The 18,971-nt window shown below is 41.8% G+C and overlaps 1 protein-coding gene across 2 annotated transcripts in view; it reads left to right on the top strand.

The window, feature by feature from the left end:
* The first annotated feature begins 17,374 nt into the window (after nucleotides 1–17,374).
* Nucleotides 17,375–18,971, top strand: part of HDAC2 (histone deacetylase 2) — a 31,318-nt gene continuing 29,721 nt past the window's right edge. Inside the window, exon 1 of one of the 2 annotated variants that reach the window (XM_003255594.4) lies at nucleotides 17,375–17,786. In XM_003255594.4, coding sequence (XP_003255642.1) covers nucleotides 17,462–17,786 — 325 coding nt within the window. In that variant the 5' untranslated portion in view covers nucleotides 17,375–17,461. Of the gene's footprint in view, nucleotides 17,787–17,924; nucleotides 18,163–18,971 lie in introns of those variants that run through there. The other variant, XM_004087632.3, reaches the window with a different exon arrangement.

Below are 18,971 nucleotides of genomic sequence, written 5' to 3'. Positions count from 1 at the left end.
TTAGTGTGTGTGCATTAGATTATAATAAACATTTAATTTTTTTATTGTCGCTCATAGACAAACATTTAGTACCCACTGGATTAGACCACTGTGTCTTCCAGAGCATCCTGAATCAACTTATAATAAAAACAATTTGGAAACTAAATTTTCTGGGTTCAGTCACAGGTTCTGCTGCTTACTAGCTGTGTTTTATTGGGCAAATTACTTAACCTCTCTATTTCTCAATTTTCTCATCTGCAAAATGGATTTAAAAATTGTATATCATCATGGACCTATAGTGAAGATTAAATGAATTAATACAGTTCTTGCCTGACATGGATGAATGCTTTCTAAGTATCATCTACTCTTAAACAATAAAATATCTAAATACACTATTAAAGATATCAAAATCACGAAAGTACATGAGAGATACTGAAACATAAACATATTGTATGTAATACGAAAACAGAAAAATTCATCAGATTGCTTTACCTAAAACAATCACACTTTGAAAGACTTTACATTCATTTGGTGCCCTTTCTTGGCTTGGCAATCTTCTTCACCATTTTAAGGATTTTTCAATCAATTCTTTTGAGGAAATTTTGACTTGATTTTTATAGGTCTAATAAATGATTATCAGATTTGGGTATTATTTATATCCTGTAGGCATGGAAGTTTTGTATGCATCATCCATGACCCCTTCTTCCTTCTTACCCTGATATTAGCAAGAGATATACTTCTGTTCTACACATCTCCATGCTTCTGGAAAGGGACTGTATCCATCACCTAAGCCAATGCTTCTAGATTTTTTGTGATGTGACAAATTAAAAAAAAAAAAAAGTATAGCACTGTAGGATAAAAGGAAGAGGCCACTCTGCTTGGAGATGACTGGCCAGATGTGACAGTGGCTTTGGGGCAAGAACAAATGGCAGCCCTAAGGCCTGAAGGGATCAATATCTCTACATGTGTAACCCATTCTCAGCATAAGACGGAAACCTCTGAATTCTAAACCAAGAAGTGCATGTCCTTCCCACTGCCACAATTACCAGTTCAGCATGGGCCTATGATCAAGCCTGGCCAAGGAAACTGACAAGAAGAACTTAGACCCCATCATATCTTTCTCTGTCTTACTAGATGAGAAGAAGGACGACCACTGCCCTAATTGATGCCAACCTTAGGATGACACTAACCCTGTGGATGGTAGAAAATGTCATCTAAGGAATCTGGCTCTGACAAAACTGCAGAGCTGCTGCATCAGCCAACCCTGAAGCCTACCCTATTCTAGATTCCCTGTTAAGGAGATAATAAATGCCTTTATTGCTTAAGCCATTTTGAATTATGATTTCAGTTACATTCAGCCCAAAGCATCTTAGCTGATTCAATGGCTTGTTCTACTTTATAGATTTTTCAACACTGCAATTCACAGTTATACTGTACTATGAAATATAAAGTATTACACACAACTTTTGATAATTGGTGTTATGGACCACAGAGCACAGATAATCACAAGTGTTTAAATTTGGGGTTTTAGTTTCTTCTCAGACCCCCATTAACCCTTCCTTGGCAAAGGTTACTGCTAACGAGAGGTTTTTTGCCCCATCTATACCTCATTTAGATTCTTCAGCTTTTTGGTGGAATCAAAAAGCACTTCCCTAAATCTGGGTAATTTCAACATGTAAACTGCTGGAAGCCACAATGACACCTATCTGTGTAACTGCTTTTTTTGGTAGTTCATAGGGAACTCTGGCACAGGAATTTTATATTTACTATAAAAAGATTTAAGTTCATAAAACCAGTAACTGTGGACATGTGTATTAGTCCATTTTCATACTGCTATAAAGAACTGCTCGAGACTGGGTAATGTATAAATGAAAGAGGTTTAGTTGACCCCACAGTTCAGCACGACTGGGGAGGCCTCAGGAAACTTACAATCACGGTAGAAGACAAAGGGGAAGCAAGGCACCTTCTTCACAAGGCAGCAGGAAGAAGAAGTGCTGAGCAAAATGGGGAAGAGCCCCTTACAAAACCATCAGATCTCCTGAGAACTCTATCATGAGAATGGCATGGGGGAACCACCCCCATGATTCAATTACCTCCACCTGGTCTCTCCCTTGACAGGTGGGGATTATGGGGATTATAATTCAAGATGAGGATTGGGTGGTGACACAAAGCCTAACCATATCAACATGTGAGCCCCAGTGCCCTCAAAATGGACCATAATTGATTGTGCTGGCTTTCATGGTATGGTCATCTTGAATGTGTCAAAACTCTACAACTGCCACAACTAGGAAAAGGCCAGGGCAAGCACCATGGGAGTTTTTTTGTATGTTGGCCATTGCTCTCCCAGCTCTTCTTCAGGCTGCTACCTGGCATCATCCTCCAAATGTATTGGCACCCATGGAGCAGACGGCCTGGAAACTCACAAAAACCCCCTATGTGGCCAGCATTTCAAAGCCCCTCCTAACTGACAGAGGATGGATAACGGATTCCAGCTCCTGCTTGTGTCTCAGCAGGTGAGTGTATGCCAAAGGAGAGGAGTGGACTTAGTTTACACAGCCCTGAACAGTGGTTGGGACAGTAACAAAGCAGTTCTGAAGAGCCCAACCACACAGCTGCCCCTACATTTTTAGGCAGCTTTTGATGACAAATGGTAGCAAACTCACATCTTCGGCCTTGCAATCACTGTACAGGAACTCCCTCCTTCTTCTCTGCCGCTGGAATTCATCTAGAAGAAGCACATCTAGCTATGAGTAGCGGTCACTGGATTGGCTAGCCTATTCTTACAAACTCCCAGACTGCTTTTTGTTTGTGTGTCTAATATTAGAAATATTAAGGAGCTGAAAGGCCTTGGCTGCTCTGACCCCTGGACTTCCCTTATGCATTAAGAGCCTCCACTCCTATCTCAGCTGTTTGAATTTAGCATCCACAGAGCAACTTCCCCTAGGGAAGGATGACTGAGATGGCACAGGTTCTGGGGGCCCCTTCATGAGAACCTCTGCATTTTCATCACTTGAAGATACAGGGAGGCCAATCCTCTACCTATCCCAAGGCCAGTTCCAAGTTCTTGTCCCCAGGGCGTGTGATGTTTCTTTGAGGAAAACTTAACATACATATTTGTTTCAACCAGGGAATGCCCTTTTGCAGTTAATGGCAGTTTCACTCCCTAGAGAGGAAGACAGCATTTGGACTCGATGCCCTTCATTTGGAAAAAATGTTACGAAATTATTTATAAAAATAAAGCAAGTAACCATCCATTGTTCTCAGAGATTAGTCTGAGGTCATTTAAATCTATGACAGATGCTAAAGCCTAGGATTTTAAGGATTATGGAGAACAATAAACATTGATTAAATGTAGATTTAGATCCTTCCCTATAAAAAAAAATCAGAAGAAAAGATTTTCAATAGAAGAAAACTTAGGTGGTGGCCCTCTTATGAAATTATTTATTATTGAAGATCTAGATTTTGAGAATTATACTACCATTTACAGCACTGCTTTTCTAGGCCATAATGTCCTTGGTTATTTATATGGAGCAAATAATCTGTGTGCAGTTAAAAGAAATAGACTATGTATATTCTTGGATGTAAATTGAGAAGACAGCACTTGTTCTGGGCAGAGCATGTGGCTGATGCCAGGGCCTCTCCTTACCTGGCACCTTGAAGACTCCTTGATGGGAATAGCAACAGCAGCAGCAAATGGGCTGCTTCAGCAGACCATCAGATTTCCTCATAATGTAACTATGGCCCTTTTAGACAAAGCCCCTCAGAATTCTTAAATGTATCACAGTGGAGATCCTGAAGAGATCAAAGAATAGATGGAACGGGAGTCTCTTAAAAAGAAATATGACTTGGCTGGGCATGGTGGCTCACACCTGTAATCCCAGAACTTTGGGAGGCCCAGGCGGGTGGATCACAAGGTCAGGAGTTCAAGACCAGCCTGGCCAACATGGTGAAACCCCATCTCTACTAAAAATACAAAAATTAGCTGGGTGTGGTGGTGGGCGCCTGTAATCCCAGCTACTCGGGAGGCTGAAGCAGGAGAATTGCTTGAACCTGGGAGGCAGAGGTTGCAGTGAGCTGAGATCGTGCCACTGCACTCCAGCCTGGGTGACAGAGCAAGACTCTGTCTCAAAAAAAAAAAAAAAAGAAATATGAACTTTACTTTTATCTTCCAGCCTGTGAATTGAAATATTCATATTATAAGCATGTGTAATGGATATATACTTGTTTAATTGATGTATAATTTATGTACATGCTGCATTGCACATATTTAAAATATACAATTTGATGTTTTGACACTTATAAGTGTATATAAGATGTATATACACTCATGAAATCATCCACACAATCATGATAATGAATATATCCATAAATTCCAAAAATTTCCCCTTGCCTCTTTGTAAACCTTCCCTTTCTGCTCCTCCCACTGCTCCTCCCATCTCCAAGCAACCACTGATGTGCTATCACTATAGTTTGCATTTTCTAGAATTTAATATAAATGAAATTATACAGTATGTATTTATTTTTGCCTAGCTTCTGTTACTAAGCACAACAGAAACTCATCTATGTTGCTTCATATATCAACAGTTCGTTTTTTAATGCAAAATGGTATCACACTGCATGGCTATATCACAATTTGTTTAGCCATTCACCTGTTAATGAACAGGTTGTTGGGTTTTTCAAGTCTTTTGCTATTATAAATTAAGCCCCTACGTACATTCATGTACAAATCTTTATATGTTTGTATCCTCTTATTTGTCTTAAATAAACACTTAGGTGTGGAATGGCTGGATCACAAGATAGATGTATGTTTAACTTTTAAAAAAAATTAGAGACAGGGTCTTGCTAGATTGCCCTGGCTGGCCTCAAACTCCTGGGCTCAAGCGATCCTCCCATCTAAGGCTCCCAAAAAGCTGAGACTATAGGCACATGCCACTGTGCCTGGCTGACAAATGTTAGCTTTTTTTTTTGTTCTTGAGACAGAGTCTCGCTCTTGTCATCCAGGCTCAAGTGCAGTGGCGCCATCTTGTCTCACTACAACCTCCATCTCCCAGGTTCAAGCGATTCTCCTGCCTCAGCCTCCCGAGTCACTAGGATTACAGGTGCCCACCACCATGCTCAGCTAATTTTTTTGTATTTTTAGTAAAGATGGGGTTTCACCATGTTGACCAGGCTGGTCTTGAACTCCTGACCTCAGGTGATCCGCCCACCTAGGTCTCCCAAAGTGCTGGGATTACAGGCTTGAGCCACTGCACCCAGCCAATGTTTAACTTTTAAAAGAAACTATCAAATTGTTTTCCATAGTGGTTGTGCCATTTTACATTCTCAACAACGGTGTATAAGAGCTCAAATTGCCCCACGTCTTTGTTAACACTTGAGGTGATCAGTCTTTCTAACTGTGGCCATTTTAACAGGTGTATAGTGGCATCTCATTGTGGTTTTGATGTGCATTTCCCTAGTGACTGAGGTTGAGTACCTTTTAAAGAATGTGACATCTGCAAATTTTCTTTGGTGAAGTGTCTTTTCAAATCTTTTGCCAATTTGTAGTGTACATACATATACAATATTATTTCATAAAAACATATATTTTTGGCTACCTCATACTAGATCAATATGATGAGGCAGATTACTACCTAAGAGGTCACCAACCTCTTATCCCCACAGCTGCTAAATATACTTTACAAGTAGAAAATTTGTAAAGCCTCAGCCCATTCAAGGAGTAGAACATAGAGGTCTATTCTATGTTTGGAACACAGATTTCCAAAAGTTTCCACTGTCTCAGGAATCATATACACAGTGTGGAATTTAGATGGCCTTGGGGCAGAGGGTGGGAAAAGTCAACTGTGAGTTGTGCACAGATCCTAGGACCAGTGTGTACAAGTGGCCTCCAAAGATAACTGAAAACAAAGGAGGTTAGAAGGTCAACTGCTGGGCCAGGTGCAGTGGCTCACGCCTGTAATCTCAGCACTTTGGGAGGCCAAGGTGGGCGAATCATGAGGTCAGGAGTTCGAGACCAGTCTGGCCAACATGGTGAAACCTCATCTCTACTAAAAATACAAAAAATTAGCTGAGCATGGTGGCAGACGCCTGTAATCCCAGTTACTTGGGAGGCTGAGGCTGGAGAATCACTTTAACTCGGGAGGCAGAGCTTGCAATGAGCTGAGGTCGCAACACTGCACTCCAGCTGGGGCAACAGTGTGAGACTCCATCTCAAAAAAAAAAACAAAAAAATCAACTGTTGTTTTTAAGTGGCTCTGGGACAAAGGGCAATATTAGGGTCTTTTTTACTTGCCTTTGTTCTCCTCTTTGCTAACATGACTCGCAGGAGGGTGCCAGCCCTCATCATCTGCTGCACTGCACAGTGGCAGCAACAGGCACATGAGACAATTGGGCCCCAACAAATTCACCGGATGTTAATCCCAGGGCTCTCTTGAGAATGCCAATCTTAAGAGGGTTCGCAGAGGCCTAAAATTAAACAGACTGGACACAGAGTGGGAGGGTGGTACTGCTGGGAGTAAGTGGCTATGATTCAGTAGGCACAGTACTGCCCAGTGTGGCTAACAGAGTATTTCAAAGATGGCTGCAATAATCCTTTCAATCCTTAATGTTTTTCTGAAATGTCACCTTGACATTGGAGTAGTGGGCTCTATGTCCCCCCATCTTAAATTTGGGTGCACCTTTGTGACTGCTTCAGCCAAGAAGGGCTGTAAAGTTATGAGACTTCTGAGGCAAGATCATAAAAATGCCATCTTCTTCAACTCTATTGGTACATCCATTCTTAGAACCCATCTAACCATTCTGTGAGAAACACTAAGGAACCACATGGGGAGTCTTAAAGTCTATTCCCACAAATAACTTATTTTCAAAGGGGAAAATGAAAACTATACAGTGGAGAAACCTGGTAGACACCACCTTGACCTAGTTATCAAAGTTAACAAGACCAATAGATAACGAAAATAGATTAATGCATCTCCTGTCATGGTCACTAAGGACACAGTATCACTCCTATGGTATTTCTGCAGACATCACAGCTAAGTGTAATATATGATACTGGATTGGATCTAAAATTAGCAGAAAAATTAGCTGTAAAAAACTATTGGGATAGTTTGTAGGAATTTTAATACAAACCCTGAATTAGGTGAGTTTTATATAGATTTCCTAATTTCGATGACTTTATCTGATTATGTAAGGGAATGTCTTAGTTCCCAGGAAATACACACTGAAATGTTTCCAACCTACTTTTAAGTGGTTTAGAAAAAAAAAAAAACTTGTGTGAATAATTGGCGAATCTGGGGAAATGGTATACAAAAGTTTCTCATACTATTTTTGCAATTATTCTGAAAGTTTAAAATTATATAAAAATTGAAAGCTCTCCCTAACCCTCTAAAAGAAGGTAAGGACTTCAGCATTCATGGAATAGGGCTGGTTTGGACATGGGCAATACTTGTTTCCCTGGATCCAGCAACGCTCACAGGCTGGCTGTATTTTAGAAAATAAACACAGATGATCCTCAGGGAATGGGAATGAACTACAGAGGGATCTCATTGCTATTTAGACAGGGGTTTGGACCAGCAAGGGTCTCCCTACAGCAGAGGGTGGCCCTTCTGTGCAAGCTCTTCCTTCTGTGACACCTTGTGGCAATGAAGAGCTATTGCGGACCTCAGTGCCATATGTTCACCAGGACTGACCTGCTTTTAATTCCATCATCTCCTAGAGTTCTTCGACAATTTGAGAGTAAAGATGTTTAGGAAGAGATACAATGCTTTCAGTTAATACAGCATGTGAAACTTCAAACTAGAAATGGGAAAAATAAGAGATGTAACAGTGTTCATGTCCTTAGTTTATAAAGTAATGCCAATCATATTTCTGTAGCTTTATAAGCTACTGTACAACAATTGTGTCAAAAACTATACAAGTACTAAGAGATAATGACAAAAGTATGACTGAACAGTTCTCTCAAATGGGAAAAGTGCAACTGCAAAGCAAAGTTATGTAACAGTCTTTGCACATTAATGAGTTCTTGAAAAGCTGAGTAAACTGAACTTTTCTAACTGCAACCACATTTTCACTGCACCTTGAGAATTTAAAATGATATTATAGGATGAAATTTTGAAATGCGAAGCCATAGAAACTTTTTATTTATCTAAATATTCAGTCTCTGAAAAAAATCATGTTTTGCTAAAGTGCAGTATTCCTACAAAGTTAGATATTTACATAGTTAGAAGCGAGTGACAATTCATGTAAGCTTAAGCGCTTACATGTTTAAAATTGTGGACCACATAATAGGCAATTAGTTTGTATAACTATTAAAATTATTTACTGATAAGAAGGGTGAATTTTTGTATTTTATTTTGAATTTGCATTATGTATTAATAAAAGCTGTTTGGGTTATAAATAAGAGAGATCCATATAAACTAGTTCAAGCAAAAAATGGGAATTTATTGGCCCATATAACTGGGGAGTTTAGAGGCAGTGCTAGCTTTCAGGCATGGCTCAATCCAGGGGCTCCAGTGATTTCCTTCTAGCTAGCTAACTAGCTAGCTCTCCCTCTGTCTATCATCTATATCTCTTTACTTCCCTCTGTATTTTTCCCAGTTCCTCTTTGTACAAACGGGCTTCTCCTTAAGGTCAGGGAAGATAGCCAAAAGCAAATAAAGTCAGTTTCTCCAGTTTGCTCTATCAGCAATGTTTGGGGAAAATATTCTGGCCCAACTTGGATCACAAGCACACCCTGGAATGGGAGGATGGAGGCTATGTGCTTTACAACCCTACCAGGATCCTGGCCCAGGATGGGTGGCAGAGCAGGATGTTAGGAGTTATAGTTCACCCAAAGAACCAGAAGATGAAAAAAAAAAAAGGTAGTAAACAGACAAAAACTATAATTACCACTGTCCCCATGCTTCATTAATGTACACTTTTATAATTCTAATGGACATATAGATAACTATGTATCAAAAGCTTTTTAAGCTAAATATTGGACCAATGCATGAAGACGTACTTTAACAGATTTAAAGAAAGCGCTATTTGTAAGAGCCGAAATTTTTTTTAACCTAATAGGGTTTAGTTAAATCTTAATTTATTCACAAAATGTTTTGCATGTATTTATACAGAAATGTATTATTGAGAGGGGAAAGGCAAATTTAATACATTATGTGTTTATAAGACAGCATATAAACAGTAAACCCCAATTTTTGTTTTTACAATATATACCCTCACCTGCTTACATAGACTTATGTATATTTTTTGTTTGTTTGTTTTTGAGATGGAGTTTCACTCTTGTTACCCAGGCTGGAGTGCAATGGTGTGATCTTGGCTCACTGCAACTTCCATTTCCCGGGTTCAAGTGATTCTCCTGCCTCAGTCTCCCAAGTAGCTGAGATTAGAGGCAGGTGCCACCAAGCCCAGCTAATTTTTTATTTTTAGTACAAATGGAGTTTCACTATGTTGGTGAGGCTCGTCTCGAACTCCTGACCTCATGTGATCTGCCCGCCTCAGCCTCTCAAAGCCTGGCATTACAGGCATGAGCCATTGCGCCCGGTCAACTTATGTGTATTTCAAAAGCAAGGAAGCATGTGCGACAAAATGATATTAAGGGCTGGGAAGAGAGATGCATGATAAATTTTTTTCCTTTTTGTCTGTATTTTCTATTAAATGACATACAAAACAAAACTCAAATTCTATACAACTCAAAGTTTTATGCATTCAACCCTAGTTACAAATACTAATCCATTCCTGGCCAAGCGCATTGGCTCACACCTGTAATCCCAGCACTCTGGGAGGCCAAGGCGGGCAGATCACCTGAGGTCAGGAGCTCAGGACCAGCCTGGGCAACATGGTAAAACCCTGTCTCTACTAAAAATACAAAAGTTAATTGGGCGTGGTTGTGCATGCCTGTAGTCCCAGCTACTCTGGAGGCTGAGGCAAGCGAATTGTTTGAACCCGGGAGGCAGACGTTGCAGTGAGCTGAGACCATGCCACTGCACTCCAACCTGGGTGACAGAGCAAGACTCCATCTCAAAAAATAATAAATAAATAATAAAAATAAACAAATACTAATCCATTCCAAACTATCATGGTGCCTAGTGGCAAAAGGCAGAAGTCAGATCCCACTAACTTACCCAGTTAACATGAGCTAAATGATTCAATTTGTAAGAAAACTTTAGCTAAAAATCTAAGTGTGCTACACTGATGTGCAGAAAATGTTTGGATACCAAGCATTAGTCAAGTTTAGATACCATGCGTTAGTCAATAAGTGGATCTTGGCTCATCTATATCAGAATCACTTTGAGAAGCTTGTTAAAATGCAGACTCCCCGTGTATCAGTCCAGAACTTCCAATTCAGAAATATAGAAGGTAGGCCAAGGAACTGGCATTTTCAATCAATTCCCAGGGGATTTTTATATACAATGAAGCATGAAAACTCCTGTTTCAGAAATGATAAGGTAGAAACAGTATAAAAGCGAAGTGATCAGTCTGCCAAGAGAGACTTCCCTACATCATTTATGTTACAATCATTATTAATAGCACAGTTCTTTTGTATAACATTTTGACCATGAACATTAATCAGAAAAGTATAAAGTTGTCTTTAAACAGTTGAAAAATAGAGTAATTTTATTACATGTAGGGCTCAACATTTTTTTTCCAGTAAAATTTTAAGGGATTAAAATTCATAAAATTCACAAAATTCTTACTACAGAAACCATCCTAGGATCTCATCTATGTTGTTAACAAAACAGTCTTCAAAGTATAGATAGTTCTTGAAAAAATAAAGAAAAGGCATGTAAGGAGGGAGGAAAGAAAGAAAAACTCATCAGAATTTTGCTGGGCACCAAAAAAGAACTTAGGGAAAATACTTTTAAAGTCATAAAATTCCATCAAGGGTAGTCTCTAAATGATTTAAAATATAATTTTAATATACCAAATTTTAATTTATAAATTAACTTATGGGGAATCTACAATTTTAGGGAATACCTATTATCCTAAAATTTTAAGATAATAAAATGAAGAAATAAAAGTAAAACTATCCAATTAACCTTGCTTCAACCCTCTACCTAGCCAATGTGCATTTGCAAGTATATTGTAATGGAAAGCAGTGAGTAGTAATAAAGGAAACAATTAAATGGAAAATTTTTGTTTAATAGAGTAAAATGAGTTAAGCTAAATTCTGGTTTATTATAAACATACTGAATAATTTTCAATTGGGAAGAGCAAAAATCTTTATTGCCTGCTACAAGTACTTTTAAAGTACTTGGAAATATATTGTAAAAGGAAAACTCAGCAAAATACAAAAATTAAGTGACCTTTTCAGTTATTTCCTTCTTTAGTTTCTATAGTGTAATAGTTGAAAGAAACTTTTTAAGATGGGAGAGCTGCAGTGCACCAGATTGCAGTTATGCAGCACTCAGCTTATTCTTAAGTGACATAGTACTGATCCTTTTACTATGGTTGCATTAGTCAGGGTTCTCCAGAGAAGCAGGACCACTACCAATCTGATGGAGTTTTCCAGTTAAACTATCCAAAACTTATGTAAAATTTCCTAGGAATTTTCTGTTTTCCACCTATGATCAGAAAGAATCTAGGAGTCATCCTAATTTGGATATTTTATTCATCTAAATTAGGACGACTCCTAGATTCTGTGGGTTTATAGTATAAAAAAATTCTCATTGCTTACAATGCTTTGGCATTAAAGTTGACCCTTGAACAAAAGAGGTTTGAACCATGTGGGATTCCATTTCAACCAAATGCAGCATTCCCTGGATATAAAATCCATGTATATGGAGGGCCAGCTTTTTTTATACTCGGGTTCCACAGGATCAACAGTGGGACTTGAGTATGCCTGGATTTTGATATATGCAGGAGGTTCTAGAACCAAGCCTTCATGTTTACTGAGGGAGGGATGACTACACTTTGTCATGAACTATAAAGCATTTAAAATTTTACCCTTCTTGCAAGCTAATAAATTAATCTGCTGGTTTCATGGATGCTGGCAGAAGTCACAAAAATCCTAGTTAGGAGACAAAGTACTTTATTGCTTATAGCACAGAAAGCAGCATGAGCATCAGCATATTTGTCAGTTCCTCTTGCCCCCAACTCCCACAGGGAATATGTAATGGACCCAAATGCCATCCGCACACTTTGTGGGTTGCACTACAAAAGAGAAACCCAGATCCAACGGTCCAAATTTCTTGAACAAGCAGCAAACAAGCCAATCTCCCTTACCCTGATGGTGAGCAGTTACACGAGAGTCATTGTACAGTTACCCTGACTCACTTAATTGTCTGTGTCTAGCTGCAAAAATGCTCAGTCTCAGGAGACAGATAAGACTTGCAATCTGGCATACTTAGCAAGATTATGCAGGGACACTCAGGACCAAGACAGATCTTCCTCTTGTAACCATCCACCCTTACACATTCTTGGCAGAACTCAAAATTTCACATGAATATGTGACTCCATTGACCACTGTGATTAATCTGATGTATAGAGGCTTAATTCCGTTTGTCTCGTATAGCATTTAATTAAGGGACTATCAACAATACCCAAGCAGCAGGACAAAGTACTGACCTTAATCATGACAGTCAGAGTTCTGAATACCATAAACCAACAGGGTCTACCTTGGAAAGTCAGTGGCTTTCTCCTTAAGGCTCTCATTTGAACTTTCTACTTGGTTTGCGGCATTAATCCAGGTATAGCTGGATGTTTTAGGGATGATTCAGAATCTGACATCTGTTGCAATTCTATCATCTATAACAATTCTGGTCAGTGAGTTGAGTTGGAGCTGACTGCCTTCTAAGGCCCAGGTGATATCATTAATCACTTCAGCTGAACTCGGGGACAAATTTCTTTTCTTTTTTCTTTTCTTTTTTTTTTTTTTTTTTTTGAGATGGAGTCTCGCTGTCGCCAGGCTGGAGTGCAGTGCTGTGATCATGGCTCACTGCAACCTCCGCCTCCCAGGTTCAAACAATTCCCCTGCCTCAGCCTCCTGAGTAGCTGGGACTACAGGCCTGCGCCACCACACCTAGCTGATTTTTTGTATTTTAGGAGACGAGGTTTCACCATGTTGGCCAGGATGGTCTCGATCCCCTGACCTCACGATCTGCCCACCTTGGCCTCCCAAAGTGCTGGGATTACAGGCGTGAGCCACTGCGCCCAGCCTCAGGGACAAATTTCTTACCACCTTTTCTAATTACCTGACTCCCATCGTTGGGACAACCAACCACAAAGTGCACACAAATGAGTCTGCTTTCCCTCTGGAAAGTTCCTCCAAGTAACTAAGGGTGGCCCTATTTCGGAGAGCTCTCCACAGTCATCTGAGGGCTATGTAGTCTATTCTGGGTTCCTTAAACAATCTGAAATTTTATCCTATTTGCAAGCTAACAGGCTAGCCAGCCACAGTTTCATCATGCTAGTATTAGACTCAAGACTCCTATGTTAAGGGATAATTTATTACCCATGGCAATAGCAGTGACCGGAGCAACAGTATTAATTTTTGTGCTGCTGTTCTAAACCCCAATTCCCATATGCCAACATGAAGATGCCACATAATACTTGTACTGGCAATGGACTGCAGTGTAGTGTGTAGTGTAGTGTAGTGTAGTATAGTGTAGTAGAGTATAGTATAGTACAGTACAGTACAGTATAGTACTTAGATAACCTGATTTTTTTATAATGGGTAGTAATCATGCTTGTTCTTTGCTCCAGAGGGAGTCATTTTCTCTATGTTGGAACACTGTTCACTACACAAACATCACTGAAAAGATAGTTTCAGACAAAGCCAGCACCTCTGTTCTCAAGATATTCAGAAACCCAGAAAATTGTCTCCCAAGGGAAGCCTGTAGTTGGGAGAAATTCTGAGAAACCACTAACTTCTAATTCAGATTTTGCATGAGTTAGGATTATATTCAGCTACATATAACAAAATCCCAACTACAGTGGTTTACCTAAATGTGTTTTTTCATTTGTTTCATTTTTTTTTTTCCTGCATGTCACCAGAGTCCAGAAGTGCACAGTCCAGGTCTGGAACGGCTACATACGAGGTCATCAGGGACCCAGGTCCCTATCCTTCTGCTCCACTATTCTTCTCATGTGGCTTTCCACCCCATGGTCACAACATGCATATGCCACCTCCATCTGTACAGTTCTGGTGGTAGGTGGAGAAGAATGATGACTAAATTTTAAGGAAGGTTAAAAACACTAGGATAGGAGGCCGGGTGCAGTGGCTCACGCCTGTAATTCCAGCACTTTGGGAGGCCAAGGCGGGCGATCACCAGGTCAGGAGTTAGAGACTAGCCTGGTCAACATGGTGAAACTCCATCTCTACTAAAAATACAAAAATTAGCCTGGCATGGTGGTGGGCGCCTGTAATCCTAGCTACTTGGGAGGCTGAGGCAGGAGAATCGCTTGAACCCGGGAGGGGAAGGTTGCAGTCAGCCAAGATCGCGCCATTGCACTCCAGCCTGGGCAACAAGAGGGAAACTCCGTCTTAAAAAAAAAAAAAAAGCCAAAACACTAAGATAGGAAAGAGGAAGAATTAAGATACACATGTAAGGTGATCAGGAGACACTAACAAGTTAATTTTCTCAGATGCAGTGTGAGTATAAAAATTAGAAAATTTGAGCAAGTAGGTGGATTAAATCAAAGTGATACTGTGTTTCGAAAGTCATCGGTAAAGCATTAATCAGTTAACAATGTAACAGGAATGATTTGAAAGGTTTAATGTAACAGTAATTGAGTAGATAAGCCATAGTTCAAAAATATATTTTTAATGTAAATGGGTAATTTGAAATTTTGTTACACAAATGCACAGTTCAAAAGTACTATAATCTCTCATTGTTAGATGTTGCTATTCAGGTTTACGAGTTATAGCTTGTAGTACTGTGTAAAGATAGGCACCATGCTTACAAGATCAGAATTCAGCTTGAGGCTGTTTGAGTTTATGACAACACTCTAGTGTGCCACTGTACTTCTCTACCTTCTGTATCACCGTATGGAATTACTACACAAAATTAGCACTAAGAAACCTAAATTTCCTTACAGTAGAAATAAGCTTATATGAATAATTCTCTTACAGGAATTAAACTATCTGCTGCAGTTGTCAGCAGGGTTTAATTTTTAGCATAAGCAGAGGCCATCAGTTTCTTAACAGTCCTATTCTTAAATAATCATTTCTGTTTAAGAGATCATTTTACTGAACAATTTCAAAGCACTAAATATCTTCAAGATTGAAAAAATAAGTATCTATAGATGGAGCAGAAACTAAAGAAAAACAATTTAAGGAAAAAGACAGTCCTTAACTATGCATGCATCCTATGAATTATCCATGCTTTCAGCTGGTTTCCTTTTACTGCACCATCTAAAACTCCGTATTTAAAAGGGTTTGATACAGAAGAGTTAGAATGTGATCAATGAAATCTGGAGCTTATCAATGGGTTTCAATAACTGATGCCACTTTTAGCTCTGCTAACATAGTAGAGATTATAGACAGAATTCTCTTGGCTGACTCCTATCATGGGATAAAACTCCTTCTCCCACACCAGTTTCTAAAGGTAATATAACCTGCTTCTATTGGTTTAAAATTATTAAATAATAAATACGTTTCTCAGCTAGTCAAAAGATATGTCCAGGCTCTTCTCACAAGTTCAATGTTAGGTGCTGTGGTTGCAAACAGTAATTTAGTAATTGTCACTGTTATTATAGTAATCCTAATAATCCCTTATTCATATAATTCTTCATTTTTTAAAAGTATTCCATATTAATTTTCTTATTTGAGATTCTGAATATTACTCTCCAAGTAATACTGCCCCGTTTTACAGATAAGGCAATTCAAAAAACGTTTAAGTGACTTGCCCTAAGTCACAGGCACTAGAGAAACTATTATATGCAAGATAAACCTGGTCCCTTCATTTATGACACTCCATTCATAGTGGGACATTCAGACAAGTTGTGGGCAACTGCAACATGGTTAAGTGTTGAGCTACAGCATACAAAGTACATGGCATGGAGAACAGTCTTGGCGGGAGAGGGGTCAGGGAAGTCTTCCCAAAGGAAACAAAGTGTCATTTCAGACTTCATTGTGTTGGCCCTGGGGAAGAACATTCACTTCTACTAAATTCACTTATTCTGTTCTAAGAATCTTCCAAGTTGATTTTGTACTTGATAGAGCACAACTTAGACGGTCAATTAACTTTACCTCTAGGCCAGTGTTTCACTCACCGTGATTTCTCTAGCAACTGCATCAGTCACCTGGGGTCTTGTTAAAAATACAGAGGAGGAGGCGGAGGGAGGGCAGGGGCCACCCTGGACTTAACGTTTTCTAAATCTCTTGGGGGTGAGGTTGGGGAAAACTGCTGCTTTAAGCATGAACACTTTCGGGATTTTGAAGTCAAATAGCAAATTAAAAGGGGTATTTTTGGTAGTGGCTCTAAAATTCCAGCATCAATACAGCCTTTTTCTTTTTTTTAATAGGGGTGTATTTGGGGGGTAGGGGGGAATCGTAAATTATGTAACTGGGATGGGTGCTATAAAACAGGCTGTTAGCCTCTAGCCCTCACCTGCAAGGTGGTTGGCTTAAGGTAGGTGCTTGATAAATGTGGATTTACTTAACAGAGGAACATATGTATTCATAAATTCCAAGAGTTTCGAAAGTCTTTCTGCTCCAGTCTTCCAGTGTCTAGCCGGCAGCAATGCTGCAGGGTGGAACAGCTAGGGTGCGTGGAGTTTGCAGAATGAGTTCAAACCTCCAGACATATCACCAGTAAGAACAAGTTCCTTAATCTGTCTCCATCTATAAAGAAGGAGTACAATTGCCACTTACCTCCTAGAGTTGTTGGGAGTCTTAAATGAGATTAAGTATTATAAATACATTATCAATGGAATATATTATAAATGCAAGTGCTTAGAACTGTACCTTATAAATGAGCTCCACAGATGCTTATTAAAACCCGAGCGGTGCCCTCTCCCCTTAACACCCGTAATAGGTCCCCTTATACCTCATACCCATTACGAGTCAAAATAATAATAATAATAAAAAATAAGTGAACAAACGACAAATGAGAAAACTAGGCTACCAGGCACTGGGGCGATGGGCCACAGCCCGGGGCGGTAGTGGGCCCGGAAGGGGCGCGGGAGTGGGCTCTCCCCGCCGAGCTCGCGGCACGTGGTCGGCTTGGGCGGGAGCTTCGCGACAGTGGGGGAGGGGAGCAGCGTGGGACGCCGAGGAGGGGTCCAGACCGCCAAGGCTACGAGGCGCCGACTGCGCAGGCTCAGGGACAGGCGCAACCACTGCGCGCAGACCTGAGGGGGAGAATGTCCACCCGGCTGCACGCTCCCTGGATCTACTTGCGCAGCGGAAGCTTGTCTTCTTCCTCATTTTAAGACTGTGTATTGCGCCGCCTTGCGCAGATTGTTCACCCTAAGAGGGCCTCTAATCTCGAGGCCGAAGCAGCCTTCCCCAGCCGTGCCCCTTCCTCCCCCGTGGAGGCCGCAGTGGATGCGCCCACCTCCCTGCGGCCTCCGGAGGTGGTTTGGTGGCCCCCTCCTCGCGAGTTGGTGCCGCTGCCACCCCCGATTCCGAGCTTTCGGCATCTCCGCCGGGTGGTACCGAGCCTTCCCGGCGCCCCCTCCTCTCCTCCCACCGGCCTGCCCTTCCCCGCGGGACTACCGCCCCCACGTTTCCCTCAGCCCTTTTCTCTCCCGGCCGAGCCGCGGCGGCAGCAGCAGCAGCAGGAGGAGGAGCCCGGAGGCGGCGGTGGCCGGGGAGCCCATGGCGTACAGTCAAGGAGGCGGCAAAAAAAAAGTCTGCTACTACTACGACGGTGAGCGGCCGGGCCGGTGTCGGGGTGGGCGCGCGGGGCCGGGCGCTGGGTTCCGCGGCTGCCGTCGCGAGTGGGCGCCGGGGCTGAGGGGTGGGAAGGAGGAGGGACCGACATTTGGCCGCATCTTAACCCGTTCCCGGCCCTGCACCGTTCGAACGAGACCCTCTTCCTGGCGCAGCCCCCGCGGCTCCTGCGGGCGGGAATCAGGGGGCCCGCCTGCCTTGTCTCCTGCCTCTCCCCCTTCGGCCGTGCAGTCCGCAGCCTCGAAGGTGGCCGCCGCTGGGGACGGCGCCGGCCTACCCGCCTTGGTGGTGGCGGCGGCGAAGGGGGCGGCCCATTTTCTCCCCTCTCCCGCCCACCATTCGTGGCAGCGCAGGTTTGGGGTGACCCGCGTCAGCTTCTTACCCCCTCGACCCGTCCCCCGCGAGGCAAAATTTCTACCCCGGCCTTGACTCTACACAAAGCCCCGCGGCCGCGAGAGCTCCACCCCTCCCGTCCCCTTCCCCCCTCCTCGCCTGCTCGCCTCCCCTCCCCTGCGTTCGGTCTGGCCGGAGCGCCTTCTCCTTCCTCGGCTTACCTTTTCCCCGGACCCCTGCTCCCGGGTGGGCGCTGGAGAGTAGTTACTGAGGGTGGGGGCTCAAGTCGCGTGTGGCTTTATCACACCCATGTTTTGCGTGGGCTCCAACCCTCTCCTTTGTTCGCTGGGTTCTTTGAGCGCGTCTTTCTCAGGATTCAAATGGAAAGGCTTCACTTCCTCAATAATAGTTCGGGTTTTCCAGTTTCAGGTAGAAAGCCTTCGCAGGAAATAAGAGGTGGTAGGGAGATGTGGAACTGCTACTGCTTGTGTTGTAGATCAGACTCCATGGGTCCTGGCTTGCCTCAGAGAGGTGGTTACCACCCACTTCTTTGTTGCTCTTTGTTCGATCAGGAAATAGACCCTGCTTTGGGGATTTAGAAGCATTGGTATCTTGCAAAGAGGTGGTGGGAATCCTGGTATGGGAAAACTTTGAGAAGTGGGAGAAGTGCAGAAGTACTAAATATTCTAATGAGGTAAATTTGAGCTCACCGTGTAGTGAATTATAAAAGTCAGATAATTTAATTTTAAGCATTCTATAATTTGGAGTATGAGCAGTAACATTAAATCTTCGAATCCTGTTTCCTGTGTTTCCTTGCTCAATAGAGTAG

This window comes from Nomascus leucogenys, chromosome 3 (assembly GCF_006542625.1).
Source record: "Nomascus leucogenys isolate Asia chromosome 3, Asia_NLE_v1, whole genome shotgun sequence".
NCBI lineage: Eukaryota > Metazoa > Chordata > Mammalia > Primates > Hylobatidae > Nomascus > Nomascus leucogenys.
The sequence above is the reverse complement of the archived record's forward strand: the minus strand, read 5'-3'. Positions and strand labels throughout refer to the sequence as shown.